At 47.4% G+C, this 18,569-nt stretch overlaps 1 protein-coding gene across 1 annotated transcript in view; it reads right to left on the reverse strand.

The window, feature by feature from the left end:
• foxp2 (forkhead box P2) overlaps positions 1 to 17,037 on the reverse strand; it is a 63,845-nt gene extending 46,808 nt beyond the window's left edge. Inside the window, 1 exon segment of the mRNA XM_067254871.1 lies at positions 16,675 to 17,037. Coding sequence (XP_067110972.1) covers positions 16,675 to 16,848 — 174 coding nt within the window. The 5' untranslated portion in view covers positions 16,849 to 17,037.
• Positions 17,038 to 18,569: the final 1,532 nt, after the last annotated feature.

Genomic DNA, 18,569 nt, shown 5'->3' on the forward strand with positions numbered 1-18,569 from the left:
AGAGATGGCGGGAGGGGGTGAAGAGAGCCCCCCTGTCTGTCTGTCTGCTGCTCCGAGGAGCCAGGCTTTCTGCTCCAACGTAAACAAACACATAGCAGTGGCGCTGGGTCCTAACTCTATTGATTTGTCTCCACTGAAGGATCTGCCTCGCACAGTCTCAGTCCAGAACATTCCAGTCCAGTCCAACCCAGTCCAGACTGGACCGGTCCAGTCCAACCCAGCCCAGACCAGTCCAGTCCGGACCAGACCAGACCAGTCCGGACCAGACCAAATCCAAGTCTTCACCTCACCCTAACTGTACTTATCTTAGAAAGAAGCTAAAAGAAAAACCAGATTGACAGGGATCTTTCTTTCATAGCAGCAGAGAGCTCCAAGTGTAGTTCTACTGAACATATTAAAGCACCGGACAAGCGAAAATGCCACTGATTGGTAAATCTCAGTAATTGTGAGAGCGTCTGAGAGACTCAGAGGGGGCGTGGAGGGGGGGGGGGGTTCAAGGGAAGGGACTGTTTATCTGAATCCGGATCAATACCGAGTGGCTGTTTTCTTCTGAACTGCAGCAAAGTCGAGGAAGTCACTCGATACGGGCGCACACAGGGTCACCAGCCAGGCGGTGCGGGGAGGAGACGCACGCAGGGACAGACATGCTAATGGAGCTCCCAATAGCAGCCCTGACAGACAGCCAGGCTGGGAGGGGCCTCTGCTCGGGCTGTGGAATTGTCCCTTCCCTTGTCTGACTCTGTCTCTCTTTACTACTAATCAACACAGAAGCCTGCTCTTTTCTTCTTCCAGGAAGCCTGCTTCAAGATTGGGATGACTGATAGTGACAGTGCTGTCGTCACCGTGGGTGCGACTGCTCTGAAAGTTTGTGACAGAGGGAGTAAGAGAGAGGAGAGAGAGGTGAGGAGAGAAAGTGGTAGGCGGGAGAGAGGGAAAGAGAGACAGGGAAGAAAAGAGAGCGACACTTTCACCGCATCTGGTGTGCGACTATTACCAGAGAAAAGCCCCGATTTTCACCCTTCTCCAAATCCCCCTTTCGCAATGAGAGCCCCTTCTCCCCCCCTCCCCCCCATCGCTTCACCTCTCCAGTGCTCCAACCCTCCCACAGCACAAAGCGAAAATGCCAGGAAGAGTCATCTAAAGTTTGCTAAGGAGCTGCCTCGCAGACAGAGCACACAGAGCAGCTGCAGTCAGCCTATTTAACCTGGGTTGCTATGCACAGAAAAATGACATGTCCTGTCTATTAATGCACACATTGTATAAACAGCACAATGTGACACATTCCTCGACACCGCTGGGAGAGGGGGAGAGAGGGAGAGAGTGAGAAAGAGAGAGGGAGAGAGAGTGGGAGAGAGAGAAAGAGAGGGAGAGGAAGGAAGGGAGGGAGAGGAAGGAAGGGAGGGAGATATGGGGATTTAGAGAGAGAGGGGGAAGAGAGAGAGATAGAGAGAGAGAGAGCTTGACTAAAATATAAATAACAAGGCACTCAGAAGAAGCATACTTGATATTGATACCCTTACTCACAGAGGATGGAAAAAAATAGCACACACGTGCACACACACACACACACACACACACACACACACACACACACACCCCGAGAGTGTGTGACTTGGGGATCCTTATGAAAATACAATTCTGCCCAAATGGATCTGCAGTAATTGCTTTCAGATAGCGAGGTCAGGAGAAATGTGATACTGGCAAGTATAATGCGAAACGGGGGAGAAAAACAAGAATGTTTACACAGGCGGGGGGGGGGGGGGGTCTCCCTCTCCACATTAATAGGCAGGCAGAGATCACTGGAGGGGTAAAAGAGAGGGGGAGGGAGAGAGAGAGAGTGAGAGATGAAGAGAGGAAAAGAGACACACACAGATTTAAGTCACACATGTGTTCCGTGATTGGCCTGGTGGTGTTTGTGCTCCATGCAGGGGCCCAGGTAATAGGTGCCTTTGTGCACAATGCACCTTTGTGAGCAACATTCCAAGTTCTTAAACAAGCATGAAATACATTAGCAGCCAGGCAGGGCCTGGATACACCAGCACTAATCTACAGCAGGCTCTGCTGTGGAGGGGCGAGAGACACACACTGTCATCTGAAGGAATGTCACTCCTCTCTAACACACCTTCCCACTGTAAAGGATCAGGCCTGAAATTATAATTGGCTATAATAAAGGAGCCGTGACATTGTGTTTGAATGGTATAGATCCCTATCTGGACCAGCTGTGTGTGTGGTGTGTGTGTGTGTTTGGTGTGTGTATGTGTGTGTGTAAGGCCTCAACCTTGTGCAGAGTGGAGCAAACCTTGTTGTTCGACGTGTCGGGCGGTACATCTCCAACCGTGTTGACAGAAAACAGGGTACATGCACGTACACACACACAACACACACACACACACACACACACACACACACACACACACACACACACACACACACACACACACACACACACACACACACACACACACACACACACACACACACAGCCAGGCTTATCTATCTCTGCTACTAGGAAACACTGAGGGCCAAACAGCCGAGCAGGGGGAGGAGAGAGAAGCCCTTTATCGAGCCACGAGGAGAGCGACGCCTTGGAAAACAAGACACAAACAGTTTAAGATGAACAAACAAACACGTCTGATTGGATTGTGGCCCATGGGCAGCGGCAGCAGATAGGGCCTGATACTACACATCAAAATATTTACCCCCCATCTCCTTATGTAAGTGGAATGGGGAGGGGCGGAGGGGCTGTGAAGAGGGTGGGAAGCAGGCGCAGCAGACTTGCTACACAGGCCATGCATGCACAAGTGTTCGCTCAGGAGAGAGCACGCAGGGTTCTACAGTACCTGGGTCTTCCTGCCGCACACACACACACACCCCAACGCTTTCACGACTCGACAAGATGAGCATGTGAAGAATACAGGAATCGTGTCCATCAGAGACGATTCCTGGCAGAGCTGGATGGGTCCAAACCCGCGCTGGGAGACCCTACCGCCAGACACCAGAGGAAGCGCGTGGCCCTACTGTTTGCTCTCCAGTAAAGGTCAGCGTAGCTCCCTGGACCAGCTGACCAGCTACTTTACGGCCTCGGCCAAGCCCATCGTGCCCAGCCGGAAGGAGCAGAAACGTGGCCTGGCTGAGGTCCAGCCCAGGGCTGCTGGAGCACCAGACCTGGCCGGGCGGAGCCAGGAGTTGGTAAAGGAGAGGAAGGAGCTGCTTGAAGGAGAGCTGAGCACAAATAAAACATGTCCTCTCTCACGATGTGGCTAAACAGGCCTCGTTGTGGGATCAGAGAGCGAGAGAGAGACAGAGAGAGAGAAAGATAAAGAGAGAGAGAGAGGGGGAGAGAGAGGGAGAGAGAGGGAGATAGAGAAAGAGAGGTAGAGAGAGAGAGAGAGAGAGAGAGGGGGGGGGAGATAGAGAGAGAGAGAGAGAGAGAGAGAGAGAGAGAGAGAGAGAGAGAGAGAGAGAGAGGAAGAGAGAGAGAGAGAGAGAGATAGAGAGGGAGAGAGAGAGAGGGAGATAGAGAGAGGGAGAGAGAGAGAGAGAGAGAGAGAGAGAGAGAGAGAGGGAGATAGAGAGGGAGAGAGAAAGGGAGATAGAGAGAGGGGGTAACAGCTCTCTGCTAGGCTGGAGAAAAGAGAGGAAGAAAAAAAGCTGCGAAAATAATAGGCACTTTTATGTACGACTCGATAAATCACGATTCCGCAGTGTGCGAGGGAGTGAGGGGGGAAATGAAGAGAAGGAGCGAATGAGAGGGGAACGACCGAGAGAAGGAAAAGGAAAGGAAAGAGGGAAGAGTCTGTGGAGACTGTGCTTCAGCCCAGGGATGGAGGGAGTGTTCTCCAGCAGAACAATGGGCTACTATTGTCCTACCCCTGCTCTCCTCTCTTCTGCCCTGCCTCTCCACTCTGTTGCCCTACTCTGCTCTACTCTGCTCTACTCTGCTCTCCTCTGCTGCCCTACTCTACTCTGCTCTGCTACTCTACTCTGCTGCCCTACTCTACTCTGCTACTCTACTCAACCCTCCTGTTCTGCTCTATTCTACTCGCCTCTGCTTTGAAGGGACTCCAGTCTAACCTTCTCACTGCCTCTCTTTCAATTTTTATTCTGTCTCTCTCTTTCTACTTAACCCTCTCTCTCTCTTTCTTTCTCTCACCCTGTTTATTGATTCTCTAGATTAAGAATTCCCAAGATGAGGGATTGTAACACACAATCATCAAATTATTTGGGGCTGTGCTTATTTGTCTTCTCCTTGCATCTATTTGGCCAGTGTCTGTAGACAATTATGGCTCCCCAGCCCCAGACTCAGGTGCTAATAATGAACGACAAATAGAATCATACGTGTAAACCTCCCCCTCTGATGAAAATTTATATTAACTTTCTGCCACAGTAAACAGAGCTGCATGGCGCTACCCTCCCGAGAGGGTTGGAGATGAATTCACTCATTCCTTCCCCAGGATGGAACGCTTTTACAGCAGTGGAGACGAGAAGAAGAGGGGGATGAAGGGGAGAGAGAGAGAGAGGAAGAGAGAGATAGAGAGAGGAAGAGAGAGAGAGAGAGAGAGAGAGAGAGAGAGAGAGAGAGAGAGAGAGAGAGAGAGAGAGGGGAAGAGAGACAGAGAGGTAAGAGAGAGAGAGAGAGAGAGAGAGAGAGAGAGAGAGAGAGAGAGAGAGAGAGAGAGAGAGAGAGAGAGAGAGGAAGAGAGAGAGAGAGAGAGAGAGAGAGAGAGAGAGAGAGAGAGAGAGAGAGAGAGAGAGAGAGAGAGAGAGAGAGAGAGAAAGAGAGAGGAAGAGAGAGAGGGAGAAAATAAGATGGAATTTTGCTCCTCCATTGTGTAACCTCACACTTATTTTTCCAGCAAAGGGAGACAAAACATGTGTCTGTTTTGCCCATCGGTGAGTGTGTGTGTTAACTGAGCCTGGCGGAGTCCATGCCAGCAATAACACAGCCTGCAGAGCGACCTGCCATCGTTCACTGCAACCACTAACATTCATATATTTCCTACCTCATGCTGATATCACCATGGATATTCTGAGCAAATACAAGGAAATGTGTTCTACGGAAAGACGGTAATAATCTACAGTTTGCCAGCAACCTGTGAGATGAACTTTTGCACAGCTGGTTACAACTGAAAACAATTCAACATAGTTTTAGCGCTACAGATTTGTAATACTTCTTGGTTGCACTGTATACTTTTTAATATTGGTTCGGATCTTAATAATATACTTACTAATGCATATTAATCTTAGAGATATGAAAAGATATGCATCTCGCCCTCTGGCTCCCTTTATATATAGTTCAGTTGATCCCTGTTCTCTCCTGGTAGCTGTACAACAGCCCGCCCTCACAGCTGCACCGTGTCATTGGGTTTGCATCAGCAGACTGGCAGGGGCCAGAGCCAATCATAAACTCTTCTACCTGCTGCTCCCAGCCCTCAGCTATCTATGTCCTACCATGCAGAGAGAGAGAGAGACAGAGAGAGAGAGAGAGAGAGAGAGAGAGAGAGAGAGAGAGAGAGAGACAGAGAGAGAGACAGAGAGAGAGACAGAGAGAGAGTGAGAGCGGGTCAGAGAGCACTTTCACTCACACAAGAGTGGAACGAGAGCTGGCCTCCGTCTGTGTGAGTGTGAGGCTGAGTGTGAGGCTGAGTGTGAGGCTGCGTGTGAGGCTGAGTGTGAGGCTGAGTGTGAGGCTGCGTGTGAGGCTGAGTGTGAGGCTGAGTGTGAGGCTGCGTTTGAGGCTGAGTGTGAGGCTGAGTGTGAGGCTGCGTGTGAGGCTGAGTGTGAGGCTGAGTGTGAGGCTGCGTTTGAGGCTGAGTGTGAGGCTGCGTGTGAGGCTGCGTTCCAGCCACACACACCCTGGACCTGCATGATATTCCCCTCAAGTGATCACGATCCGTTTCCTTTCCACAGTTCCGCACGGTAAATCGTGACGCCGTCAGAAAAATACCTCCCATTCAGTGTTGCATTGAGACCCTTCTCAGGCTCATTTGAAGGGGGGCCAGGGGAGGAGGGGCCTGTGGGGAGCAGAGAGGGCCCTGGTCCAGGGAAGAGGGTCCTGACAGACCACTAGGAGGGGCCTCCATAACTAACGTTTATGACCCGAGGAGAGAAGCACTAACACGACCATGGCTGTGTCACAGGAGTGCAGGGGAACCTGTCCACAGCATCGACGCAGCTGAGATGTGTTTGTGCAGGGTGTCGATTCTAATGTACGCCACGGAAATGATAAACACACAACCCCACACATGCACACACGCACATACTGTACACCCGTTCATGTAAACAGATGGATGCACACAAACACACTGGTTCTCTTACTTTATTTTCTTGACACCACTGACACCCCCCCCCCCCCTCCCCCCTTTCTCTTTCTCTCTCAGTATCTCTATCTCGCCTGCCCCCTCTGTCTCTCTCCACACTATCGTACTTAACTGACCTATTGGGCGTGATGGGCCCGGGGGCATGAAGTAAACAGTGCTATTGAAACTGAAGTGTTACGACGCAACAGAGAAAGAACAGAGTCTCCCTCTCCACACCAATTATCCACCTGGGATATACATGGCCCCATACCTGCAGCCCACTGGATGGATTATTAACCAAGCCTACTTCAGAGAGTTTCTGCCCTTTGTGTTTATTATTAAAAACAAACACACACACACACACACCGTATACACCAATAAAAAACACACACAGAAACATAATAAAACTCTGTGCAAAAACACCATTAACAAATCACCTTGATGCATCTAATTTGCTATCCATCTATAATAAAGTTATCCCCTCTAACACACACTATAAATAATCACTGTTTTTTGAGGCAGTGCAGACTACGGCCTTGTCTGTCTGCTGGAACAGCACAGGGCCTTCCAGTTCATTTAGATAATCAGCTCGAGTGTGTGTGTGTTCGTGTGCGTGTATGTGTGTGCGTGCATGTGTGTGTGTGTGCGTGTATGTGTGCGCGTGCATGTGTGTGTGTGTATGTGTGTGCGTGCATGTGTGTGTGTGTGCGTGAATGTGTGTGCGTGCATGTGTGTGTGTGTGTGCGTGTATGTGTGTGTGTGTGCGTGAATGTGTGTGCGTGCATGTGTGTGTGTGTGCGTGAATGTGTGTGCGTGCATGTGTGTGTGTGTATGTGTGTGCGTGCATGTGTGTGTGTGTGTGGCAGAGACACCTCTCCTCCACCTGCCGGTCAATAGCCTGTCTGTGTGCGCCAGCTAAGCAGAGCTTGACTGAGGAGGGGTGCCCCTCAGGGTGGATTAAATGCCACTCTGACCTCAGTTGTAAATAACTTCACCTTAACAACGACACAGCTAAGCCTGACGAGGATGGTACGGGCCGAGAAGCTAGCAGAGAGACAGTAGGCACAGTTAGCATCGACGGTTAGCATCAAGAGTTAGCATTGACAGCTTTTGCAAGGCTGCATTAGACGAATGCTAACACAGAGCTCTGGCAGATAGCGCTAACAGTGATCATTACATGAAATAAGGATGTCTTGACATTGGTTAGCCTGAGCTACGCAATCATGTTCCTCCAATTGAATCCAAATCCTCCAGGGGCGATGGAGCGACTAAATCGACCATAACTTTATCAATCTTGGTTTAGCTGCTGCCAGTATGAAGGAGGACAACATGTCCAGAGAGCTTATAAAACAAGGTAGGGCTGATGGTATCAGCAGGCTCCTGCAGCAGAGACAGGCCTGTTGTCCTGGGGTCTACCTGCATGGGCTGTCTGCCCATTAGCCCCCAGAGAGACCCAGGGCCAGCCTCTCAAGGTGATGGATCTCTCAATGAGCACCGCTGTTACACCAAAGATCAGGCCGGTTAATGGCCATTACATCTGCCCAGGGTGGAGCCATGGATCTCAGTCATCATTGTCCCCTCCTCCTCCCTCCCTCCCTCCCTCCCTCCCTCCCTCCCTCCCTCCCTCCCTCCCTCCCTCCCTCCCTCCCTCCCTCCCTCCCTCCCTCCCTCCCTCCCTCCCTCCCTCCCTCCCTCCCTCCCTCCCTCCCTCCCTCCCTCCCTCCCACACCTCTCTATCCCTCCAGTTGTCTTGTGAATATTCCAATTATGCCTGTGTGTTTGACCTTTAAAGTGAGCTGAGGAAGATACAGTTATCTTCTCCTCTCTGACACCCTGCGTCTATCAATCAGCATCCCTCTGCAGTACACTACACCATGCTGCGCTGGGAGGGAGAAGGGAGGAAGGGGCGGGGGCTGAGAGAGAGAGCGAGGCAGAGCAGTTGTGCATGGTTAAGGTAGGAGATGGGAGAGGCCAAACTTCATTGATAAAGATGTACACACACTCCAGTGAGCATGTGCATGCAGATGCACACACACACACACATAGACACACACACACACACACATACACTCCAATAAAAAAAGGGAGGGGGGTTTCTTTAGACCCCTACCTGAATGACTGCACCCAGCTTTCATAAATAAAGCCTTTTTCACACAACAACTCAGCGTGAACAGAGTCTTACTTATTCAGTGCTGTTCTCTCCCCCTTCCTTCCACTCACTGCCTCATCTACATCTCTCATTGAATCAAGAATGGAAATTCAGATGAAATGCTTCTTTTTCAATTTCATGCTGAAGTAGCTCAAGTTAGTGGATGTAATTTCTCCTAACAAGAAAATTTATCACTGTGTCGCTCACTTAGCCTGACCATGTGAAAAGCGGGACGCCTTTTGCATTTTCAGATATATATTTTTTTCTCTTTCTCCAAAGCTTTGATAAATGTGCCAAAAGCATGAACACCCCATCTACAGCCCCACAGACAAGGACAAAACAATTACTCTGGTTATTAAAGAAACATCTGGCTTGAATCTCTACCAAAGACAAATGATCATGCAGAGAGAAGAGACTGCTGCTCTGGGTGCTAGAAGGAGACTGAGACAGAGTGCTGCTAAAGCAGATAGATGAACCTATATACTTACATAAGACCACATTCTAGCATTTTAATATCAACATTTACATGAAATCTTTGCTGATAAAAATGTCACAATTAAAGTTGTTCCATCTGAACTAAATTCCAACAAAGTAAATGTTTTCAAACTGCAGAGAAATATCCCTGGGTTAATTTGAGGTAGCCAGAGCTCCATGAAAGCCATTTAAAGTTTGAACAAAGTATCTAACATTATTGTTTACCATTGTTGAATTACCTAGAGAGAGAGAGAATGAAAGAAAGAAAGACAGAGAATGATGGAGAAAAAGGGAGAGAGAGAAAGAGAGGGATGGAGAGAGCGAGAGAAAGTGAGAGGGATGGAGAGAGAGAGGGATGGAGAGAGAGAGGGATGGAGAGAGAGAGAGAGGGATGGAGAGAGAGAGGGATGGAGAGATAGCAGTATCAGTGAAACAGTGCCATGCATGGCCAATCCCCTGCTCTAATGTATATTTATCATGTAAACTTGTGATACATGCATATGCAAAAACAATCAAATCTTCCACCTTTTCCTACTCCAGTCTTGTAAACCATTGGCTCAAGCGTGAAACCAATATCAGCTCAGTGCCAAGTCACCCTTGAAGAGCTACGCCTCCCAGCCCAGCATGTTCTGCATATGCTCCTGCATGAAGCTTCATCAGGCTGGAACGAGCAGCTTCCCTCAGCTATCCCTGATCAGCCTGGCACCAGTTAAGCACCCAGGGTGGGTAAATAAGCAGTCGTTAGGCCCTGATGAGGACTGGCAGGCTGCATGAAGGCTGGGAGGAGGACAGGTCTGGAGATTCTATGGTTTCCACACTCTGTATTAAACGAATGCTACGGTAACAGTCGTATGCAGGATCATGGAGGATGTAGAGGATTGCGAAATGGTTACATCCAGGAGGAGATTATTTAGAGACAGTATTATGACAAATATGTTATTATTGGTTCTCTATTTAGGACTGGAAGTGCTGCTTTGTGAGAGGCCATCCTCTCTAGGAAGCTGAAGTACAGGAGAGAGATGTAATGTTTGACATATTCAGCAGGAGAGAGAAGCTCTGGTTGCAGGGTTGAATAGGGAACAAGGTGGACGTTTGCACCTGATGTCTCCTATTACATGAGGGTCTGTGGGGGGGGGGGGACTTAGTCAGTTTAACATTTGTTAGAGAACGGGAGGGAAGGAGGGGAGGGAAGGAGGGGAGGGGGGGAGGGGAGGGGGGAGGTAGGGTGGCAACACAACAACTTCAGGCTGGCGTCTCACAGGCTGATCTGTGACTATTCATGGCTAAAGCGGAGAGGAACTGTAATACCAGACATGCTTGTTAAATTCACAACGCTCCAAAGCTGCCTTCTAGCAAATCCTGCCTCTTGGTTGTCAGCTTAAGACGGCGCTTCATATGCATATGCGTGATTTTTAAGCTCGGTTAAACGGATGGCGGAGTCGCGGCCTATCAAACGACAACTAAGCCACTTGCTTATTTATTTATTTTCCCCCCAGTTTGTGGACTGAAGGGAAGTGATACATCTGAGTAAAAGTGTTTCTCCAGGCAAGAGAAGGATTTTTAATTCACTGTATATTTGTCTCGCTAAGTTAATTTCCACTCCCCCCCCCACACACACACAGAACCGCCACATCTCCCACGACCTACAGTGTAGTCTCCGTCGGCATGACAGCAGAATTAATGGCAGCTACTCTGTTAGATGCGACAACAGGGGAGTGGCAACAAACAATGACAGAATGCCTGTTTTCAATTGTCAGCCTGGGAAATACGAGCGCACACTCTCCACCAGAGCCGTCAGGGTATAAGTGATGGTGCATTGAGCGGTGGTGCTGGGGCTCTGGTCTGGCTGGAGGAGAGTATGGATCCGAGGCCATTTACTTCCTGCCGCTGAGGCAGGCTAGCAGCGGCAGGGCAGTTAGGGAGGCATAAAAGGAAATGAGTTGTGAAGTGGTCATTGATCCTGACCTGCAGTGGCTGGCTGAGCTAGGCTGCCAGGTTCTTATTTACACTGGGGTTAACCTCCTCTCTGTCTCCAAGAACATCTGGGCTAGGGCTAGGGCTAGGGCTAGGGTTAGGGCTAGGGCTAGGGCTAGGGCTAGGGCTAGGGCTAGGGCCTGGGGACTTGATATGTGTTTTTCCCAGCCACCATCTGTTAAAGGATTAGAGAACTGTAGCGGCTTGTCATGCAATGTGTTGTCTAATCATGCCATGTCTGTTCCTCTGCTGTTCAAGTGAATCTGTGTGGGCAGAGACACGCACGCACACACACACACACACACACCCGCACACACAGTGTGACCTGCTGTGTTCCACCTGTGATGCCCCTCGACCTGCACATCGCTCTCCCTCACACAGGCCTCCAGCAGCTCAAGCAGAAAATGCTCCCTAAGTGTTTGTTTCCAGGAGATTTCATTCTCTCTCCTTCCCTCTCTCTGTCTATTGCCCTCCCTCCCTCCCTCGCTCACTCCCTCTCCCTTTTTTCCCTTTCCTTTCACTCTATCTCTTCCCTCTCTCCCTCCCCCTGTCCTCTCTCGCTCTGCACACACTCTCCCCATTCTCTTCCTCGCTCTTCAGACCCTATTTCCTCGTCTCTCTTTCAAAGCTTGCAGCTTGACATTTGGCTGGCTCTCTGGGGAGCAGGCTGGAGATGGAGAGAGAGCGGAAACACTACAGTAAATTCCACGAAGCCACATGTAACGTGTCCTAAACACGGATGGACAGTCCAGGTTTCGCAGAGCCAAGAGGTAGGAGAGCGGAGAGGAGAGAAAAAAAGGGGGCGAAGAGAAGAGGGGTGACTAGAGAGATAATAGAATAATACTGTGTTTTGTCTGGGGAGCGCAGCAAACAGCAGCCCTACTGTCATTCATGCTCCGTATCGGTGGTGTCATCGCGAGGGGAGCCACCAGGCTATATGTCATCTGTCCATACACAGCATCCTGTAGGGACTCTCCGCTGATAGTAAAATGTTACACAGGAAACGTATAGTCCCCCCCCCCCCCTCTCTCTATAGAACCAAGCACGGAGAGACAAGGAGGAGAGACAAGGAGGAGAGACAAGGAGGAGAGCGCCGGGGCAGCGAAGAAAGAGAGAGAGAGCGATGCAGGAAATAAAGAAAAATACCGAAGACATAAACTGTGTGTTCCTGTCACTCCTGCCTTTCATCCAAACACTCTTATCTCCCCTCAGACCAGGGCGAGAGACCACAACGTTCTCTCATATTTCACATAAAGAGAGGCCTTTCATCCCCCCCACCTGAAAGCCTGCCTCGTCCGGAGAAGGAGAGGGTGTGTTATTTACACACTGGAGGGGGACAATCTCGGGCCGCTAAGATAAAGCTAATGAGGTCTCTTTGTGTGAGGGTGCAAATGAGCGTCGGTGTCCTGTGCCCTCCCCCCCCCCCCCAGCCCGCCTGTCTGCCCGCCCCATAGGGGATGCTACCCAGGTGATTAGGCCTTTAAATTATGCTCAAGGGCAAAGCCCAGATTTGCATCTGATGAAGTGTTTCTTTTCTTCTTGCTTTCTCTCTCTCTCTCTCACTCTCTCTCTCTCTCTCTCTCTCTCTCTCCCTCTCTTTCTCTCCCTCTCTCTCTCTCTCTCTCTCTCTCTCTCTCTCTCTCTCCCTCTCTTTCTCTCCCTCTCTTTCTGTCCCTCTCTCTCTCCCTCTCTCTTTCTTTCTGTTTCTCTTTCTCCTGATGTGCAGGATCCAGCACCAGCTAAAGTCAGCGTCACAGTGACTTGTTCGTGTTATACCATTCCCCCAGTGGGCTTCAGAACCTGGATATGTGTGGTGAGAGACAAACAGAAGCCTCAGCAAGCTGTTGAGTAGCGTTTTCCAAACCCCGGCCCTCCTAAGTGACAGTAATTAAATCTCCCAGTGGCCTACACCACACCTGACACACACAAAAACACACCCAGACAGACACAAACTGACTTAGACTTGTTTACAGGGTAGTGACAAGGGAGAACTCAGTCATATACCTACTTCTAAACAACACCTATCTGAATAGCACTTGATAGTACATAGGAAAAAATAATGTCACACTCTCACTCAAACACAAGTACACACTCACATGTACACATTCACTCCCTAATAACTCATTTTGGGAGGAATATAATTTCCCCCAACCCTGAAACATCCTCTATATTAGCTGTCAGGATCTTCATTGCCTGCCTCCTACAGCTACACAGACAGGTTAATTGCTGTCACTCTATAGGACCAATCCCTGGGACACACACACACACACACACTCACACACACATCCCACAGTCTATGGGCACATACTATGAGTATAAGACACCTTGCTCTAAGTCGCATGGCAAATATATTTGTATATGCCATGTACAGTCAATATTTCACTTTACGTTAAAACCATTGGTTTACTGTGGTTGGTTGTAAGCTTCCAGCAGTGACATCAGTCCATTGATAATCCTTCCATGGACTAAAGGGTAGAGTAATCACCGTACAATCCCATTAGAGGACATTACTGGATGAATCAACAGATCAATATTAAGCCTCCATGTACACTCTCTTTTATCACATATTAATACATCTGAACAACCGCAGTAGACGATCAATTAGCATGAAAAAAACATGAGCACAACATCTCTGCTGGCTTTTATCTATTACCCTCCTGCATAGTGATGAGGATGCGTAACATCTATCATTGTGTGGCTATCTGACTGGCAAATTACAATCACTGGACATCTCATCCGCAATCTAAAATCAAATTAGGCCTATTTAGACAGCCCAGGGAATGGGGTGATGAGTTCTTGGATTCGACTGTGACTAGGATGGCGGTTCTAACCTGTGCTGATGGAGCTAGCCTCTATCGACCCACCTGATTAGGCAAATACATCTAATCCTTTCACATTAATGTACAAGGAAACCTGAAAAATCCATATAAAAAAAAACAGATGCCCAAAGAAAAATAATAATCATCCCCTATGAAAAATACAAATCTGTTTTTTTTATATTTTTATATATATATATATATATATATATATATATATATATATATATATATATATAAATTATAATCTATATTTTGCCAAAAGGTATAACAATGCCTCTGTAAGTCTGGACTTGTGTCCTTCAAGGTTTCACCAGAGAGTCTCAGAAGCAGTTTTCCTAAGTCTAGCTGGGGGATCTATTCTGGCCGTGCAGTGTAATAGTCACACCCACAGGGACAGAGGGGAATTCATCACTGCTTATTATTAATCATCTTCCTCTGCTCTGATGAGAGCGTGGAGATTCTATCAGCTCGCTATACCCACCGGAACACTCAATGTCATTCCAAATATGGCAGCAGAATTACAACCCCTCCACACTTCCCCTCTTGAAAGTTGCATAAAATGTTTTTATAATTATTTTATTATATACATATATTTAAAAATATGTTGAACATTTATACATGTTGAAAAATTATCAAACCCCTCAAATCTGAGTTTAGTACATGTGAGTAAGAGACACACGTGCTATAACACTTTTTCAGTTGAATACACCAGCTCATGCAGGCCTCGCTAACACATATAAAAAGCCACCACCCATTCACCCCTCCACCCCACCACCCCTCCACGCAGACCTGACTCTCAGAGGAACAAGAGTGTGAGCCCGGCACAGGAAGTGTGTGTGAAGTTAACAGCACAGGCCCCCTGTTTAAAAAGCCTCCTGAGTCCTGTGAGCTTGACTACTCATTTCACTGTGTCTGTCTGTGCGTGTGGATAAAGCTGCTCTCTCTTTACAAGGTAGGTTGTCAATCAAGTCCACAGCCTGTCTGTCTGTCTGTCTGTCTGTCTGTCTGTCTGCCTGTCTGCCTGTTTCTAAGTCTTAACTGTCCTCTCTGCTTACAAGGCTCCTTGCCTTCACATTATATGTTATAGCCCTCAACTTCCTCAGCCTCGATCACATTAAAAACCGATACTGACATGTTTGATGAGAGCAATTTAAAATATTTAAAATATATATATTTGCAGGTGTTTTGATTTTGTTAATAATTTATAAATATATTTTATTGACATATTCTTGTTGTTGTTGTTGTTATTAATATTATTATAATTAATGCTGATCCTGCTATGTGTTCTATTATTAGCCTTAATACACATTTGTTTATGTTATTGAAATATATGCGTCTGTTGTTATTCCTATTATTTACAAAACTGGTAGCCAAGCTCCCCCTGTCCAGCCAGGGTACCAAGATCCTTCAGTCCAGCCATGCAGCAGTGCTAGTCATCCATCTACAGGGGGGATCTCCGTTCCTCCAAAGGACAGGTTGAAACATAAAAGAATAATGAGAGAGGGAGAGAATTGACCCCAATCAGCCGTCAGAGGGGAGAGAGACAGCCAGTGTGATGATGAATGGAGGTGGAGGCGATGGTGTCGTGATGCTGTTGTAATCACCAGCTGTAGCATCAGGGGTGGCGCTGGCCTGGGGCCCCGGGTCGGGGGGTGGGGGGGGGGGGGGGGCACGGGAAAGGAGGTCTGCAGGACACGCTTCATTCTGCTACACTGAACACCCCACCCAGACACACACATACCACACACACACACACACACACATACAGAAAATGTTCTCACTCAGTTTTACACGTGTATATCCCCACTAAAGTAACCACAGGGCTTCAGCTGCTTCCACCAGCATTTGCAAACACACACAAACACACACACACACACACACAAACACACTCACACACACACACACACACACACACACACACACACACACACACACACACACACACATATAGATTCATCATGACAAACATGCAGTGCAGGCTCCCTACAGCATAGCCTGACCTCCTACTGCTCTTTTGGCAAACTGTCAAAGCCATCATTCACCATGAAAAGACACTTGAGCTTCTCCTCTACAGTGCCTGACACTCAGAGCTCAGAAACACACACACACCCACACACACACGCAAACCTTCCATTCACACACACACAATACACACAGTCTCAAGCACACCACAATCAATAAAGCCAATACAATAAACACTGGATTAAAATCACACCCCACAACGAATCCTGCCACTGTCAAGTCATCCTCCGCAAGCTGGATTATAGAAATAATTTCTAGAAGTTTACATTAAAAGAGTCTGTCTTCCACATTCTATCATTCCGAATTCCAGTGGTGTGAGAGACCAGGGGGCAGGCTGAAGGAACGCAGATAACTTTTCTTTTAAGTGTGTCGTGGTCAAAGGTTCCCCTTTCAGCGTGTGTGTGTGTGTGTGTGAGTGGCTGTCTGTTGGCTCCACTACAGGAGCGAGTAAGGAGGCCCTCTAGTGGATACTGCACGGCCATGACACACACACACGAATCGTCTCTCCTGCACACACACGCGCGGCTCCAGCTGCCAGCTCCGCACGCTGCTCACACACACACTCCCACGGCCTCGGCAGCAACGTGCTCACAGCGAACACACACACACAAAAACAAAAACTGAAGAAAACAAACTAAAATCCCAAGGCAGAACAACAATACACAACCCTTAAAAAACTACAACAGTCCTAACATGACAACACTACATCCAGTATCCAGTCAATTCACAGCGTAAACAGCTACCAACAAACAATAAAATATATAAACACAAATGAATATGAATTACCTCAAAAACACATAGTTGTTGCTAGTGCTAATCCCTCAGCGATGCTGTCCTAGTGAGAGTGTGTGTCCTCTGTCAGAGAGGAGCCTAGTGCCGGTGAAGGAGAGAGAGAAAGAGCTGAGAGACAGCGTGACGGGAGAGAAGCACAACTTACCTGCTGTTGTTGCAGATGCAGTAGCTCGACTGGGCTTACTTCGCTGCTGGTGTCACCAGCACTTGATCTTCCATCTCTACTGGCAGCATCTAATTGGCTGCTTAGGCTGCTCATTCCATTGTGACTCAGTGAACTGTTGATTATTGTCTCAGAGGCCGACTCCTGCATCATCATGACTTAAAACCTAGAAGTGATTAAGAGGAACCAGTTAAGGCTCTTGTTACAACCTGTTTTTTTTTGTTTTTTTTTCTCTCTTTTTTTTTCTTTCTTTCTTTCTTTCTCCTTTCTTATTCTTCACGCTTCCATTATCAAGCCCTCGCTCCCTCTTTGCAAATTAAAGCATTTAAAAAGGGGGGAGGGAGACGATGCAGGAGAATTATGCATTCATTGTGTAAATGAAGCAATACAAAGACCTGCACGTCCGGAGCTTTACAAAGGGAGAGGGGATGAAGTCTAAATGTGGTAAGTGTTTTAATCACCAGAATTTAGACACAAATAATAAGGCATCTGGCACCAAGAACAACAGTGTGTGTCGGCGTGACGCTAAGGGTTCTGCATTCTACGATTTTCTTTTTAATAAAATATTGTATTAAAGTATTTAATTATTAAATAAATAAATAAAAGCTTGAAAAAAAAAAATATATATATGTACATATGCTTACACTCATGCTTGTACACACATGCATGTATGTCACTGTAACAAGCCTATTGTAGAGAGCAAACCCAATCCAGTCCTAAAATATTTGCCATCTTGATTCTGTCATAGTTTTAGCGAGCGTCTTGTCTGAGTGAAGTCGCTTAATGACGCACAGCTAATCATGCAAAATTAAAATTTGGGGTTGAGGAGGAGGAGGTGTAAGGAGGAGGCGTGAGGAGGGGGCGGGAGAGGAGGGGGGGGGGGAGGGGGCGTCTAAATCACATGGTTGTGTTTCAGCTAGTGATGAGCTGGTTAATGGGCTCCTGGTCTTTACAGAGAAGCCTGTATAAAAAACTAAAACCTTCCAGACTACCCAACACAAAACCACCCAGTGTTGTATATCTGCTACTCTCTCCTTTTTTCCTACCTTCTCGCTTTCTTTAATAAAATTTCATATATTCATTTATTTTGGTGGCATTTAAAACATTTACTGCTGTTCTCAACAGGGCACAATTAAAGTCGATGCGAGAGATGCAATCAAACCCTACAGTGGGGAACCACGGACTGCACATATTTTAACACCAGCAAATAAATGTAAGATATTGAATTAATTTCAGCGGCATCTCTTAGATATGAAAAGCAAGGGGGAAAGAAAAGAGAAAGACAGAGAGAGGGAGAGAGAAAAATCTATCACGAATATCACTAATCATTGTGCTAAAAACAGCATAAATTATGCATATTACCTCCTCTCCTCAGTAATAAATGTTTTATCATTTTCCCTGCATAAATGCTCTGTACCTAGGTGGGGAGTGACCGACCCAGATCAGAAGATCCACACTATTAATAACAGAGACAGTGGGACACGAGGAACACCAGCAGCACTGCGTCCTGAGTATGCACACGCTAGCTGTTTTGCAACCCCCCCGAAAAAAACTAGTACAAATAATATTAATAATAACAAATAGAATACTACATATATAATAAAATGACCAATTATTTCTCAATTAAATACTTTACACATTCAAATTCAGCATTTTCACCCCGTTTATATTTTATTTCTGCGTCAGTTCAACAAAGCACAATGTCTGTACCGCTGATGGTTGTGCTCGACGGTGTTCTTACACATCGTTATGTATGTTAATTCCTGCTTCAACAGAACTCTCTGACAGCACCAGCACGCCTTCCTCTCTGAGCTCAGATATGAAACATGCCAGCTTCCTCACATTCTTCAGGAAGTGCAATTAACACCAGCGTTTGA

Source organism: Osmerus mordax, chromosome 17 (assembly GCF_038355195.1).
Source record: "Osmerus mordax isolate fOsmMor3 chromosome 17, fOsmMor3.pri, whole genome shotgun sequence".
NCBI lineage: Eukaryota > Metazoa > Chordata > Actinopteri > Osmeriformes > Osmeridae > Osmerus > Osmerus mordax.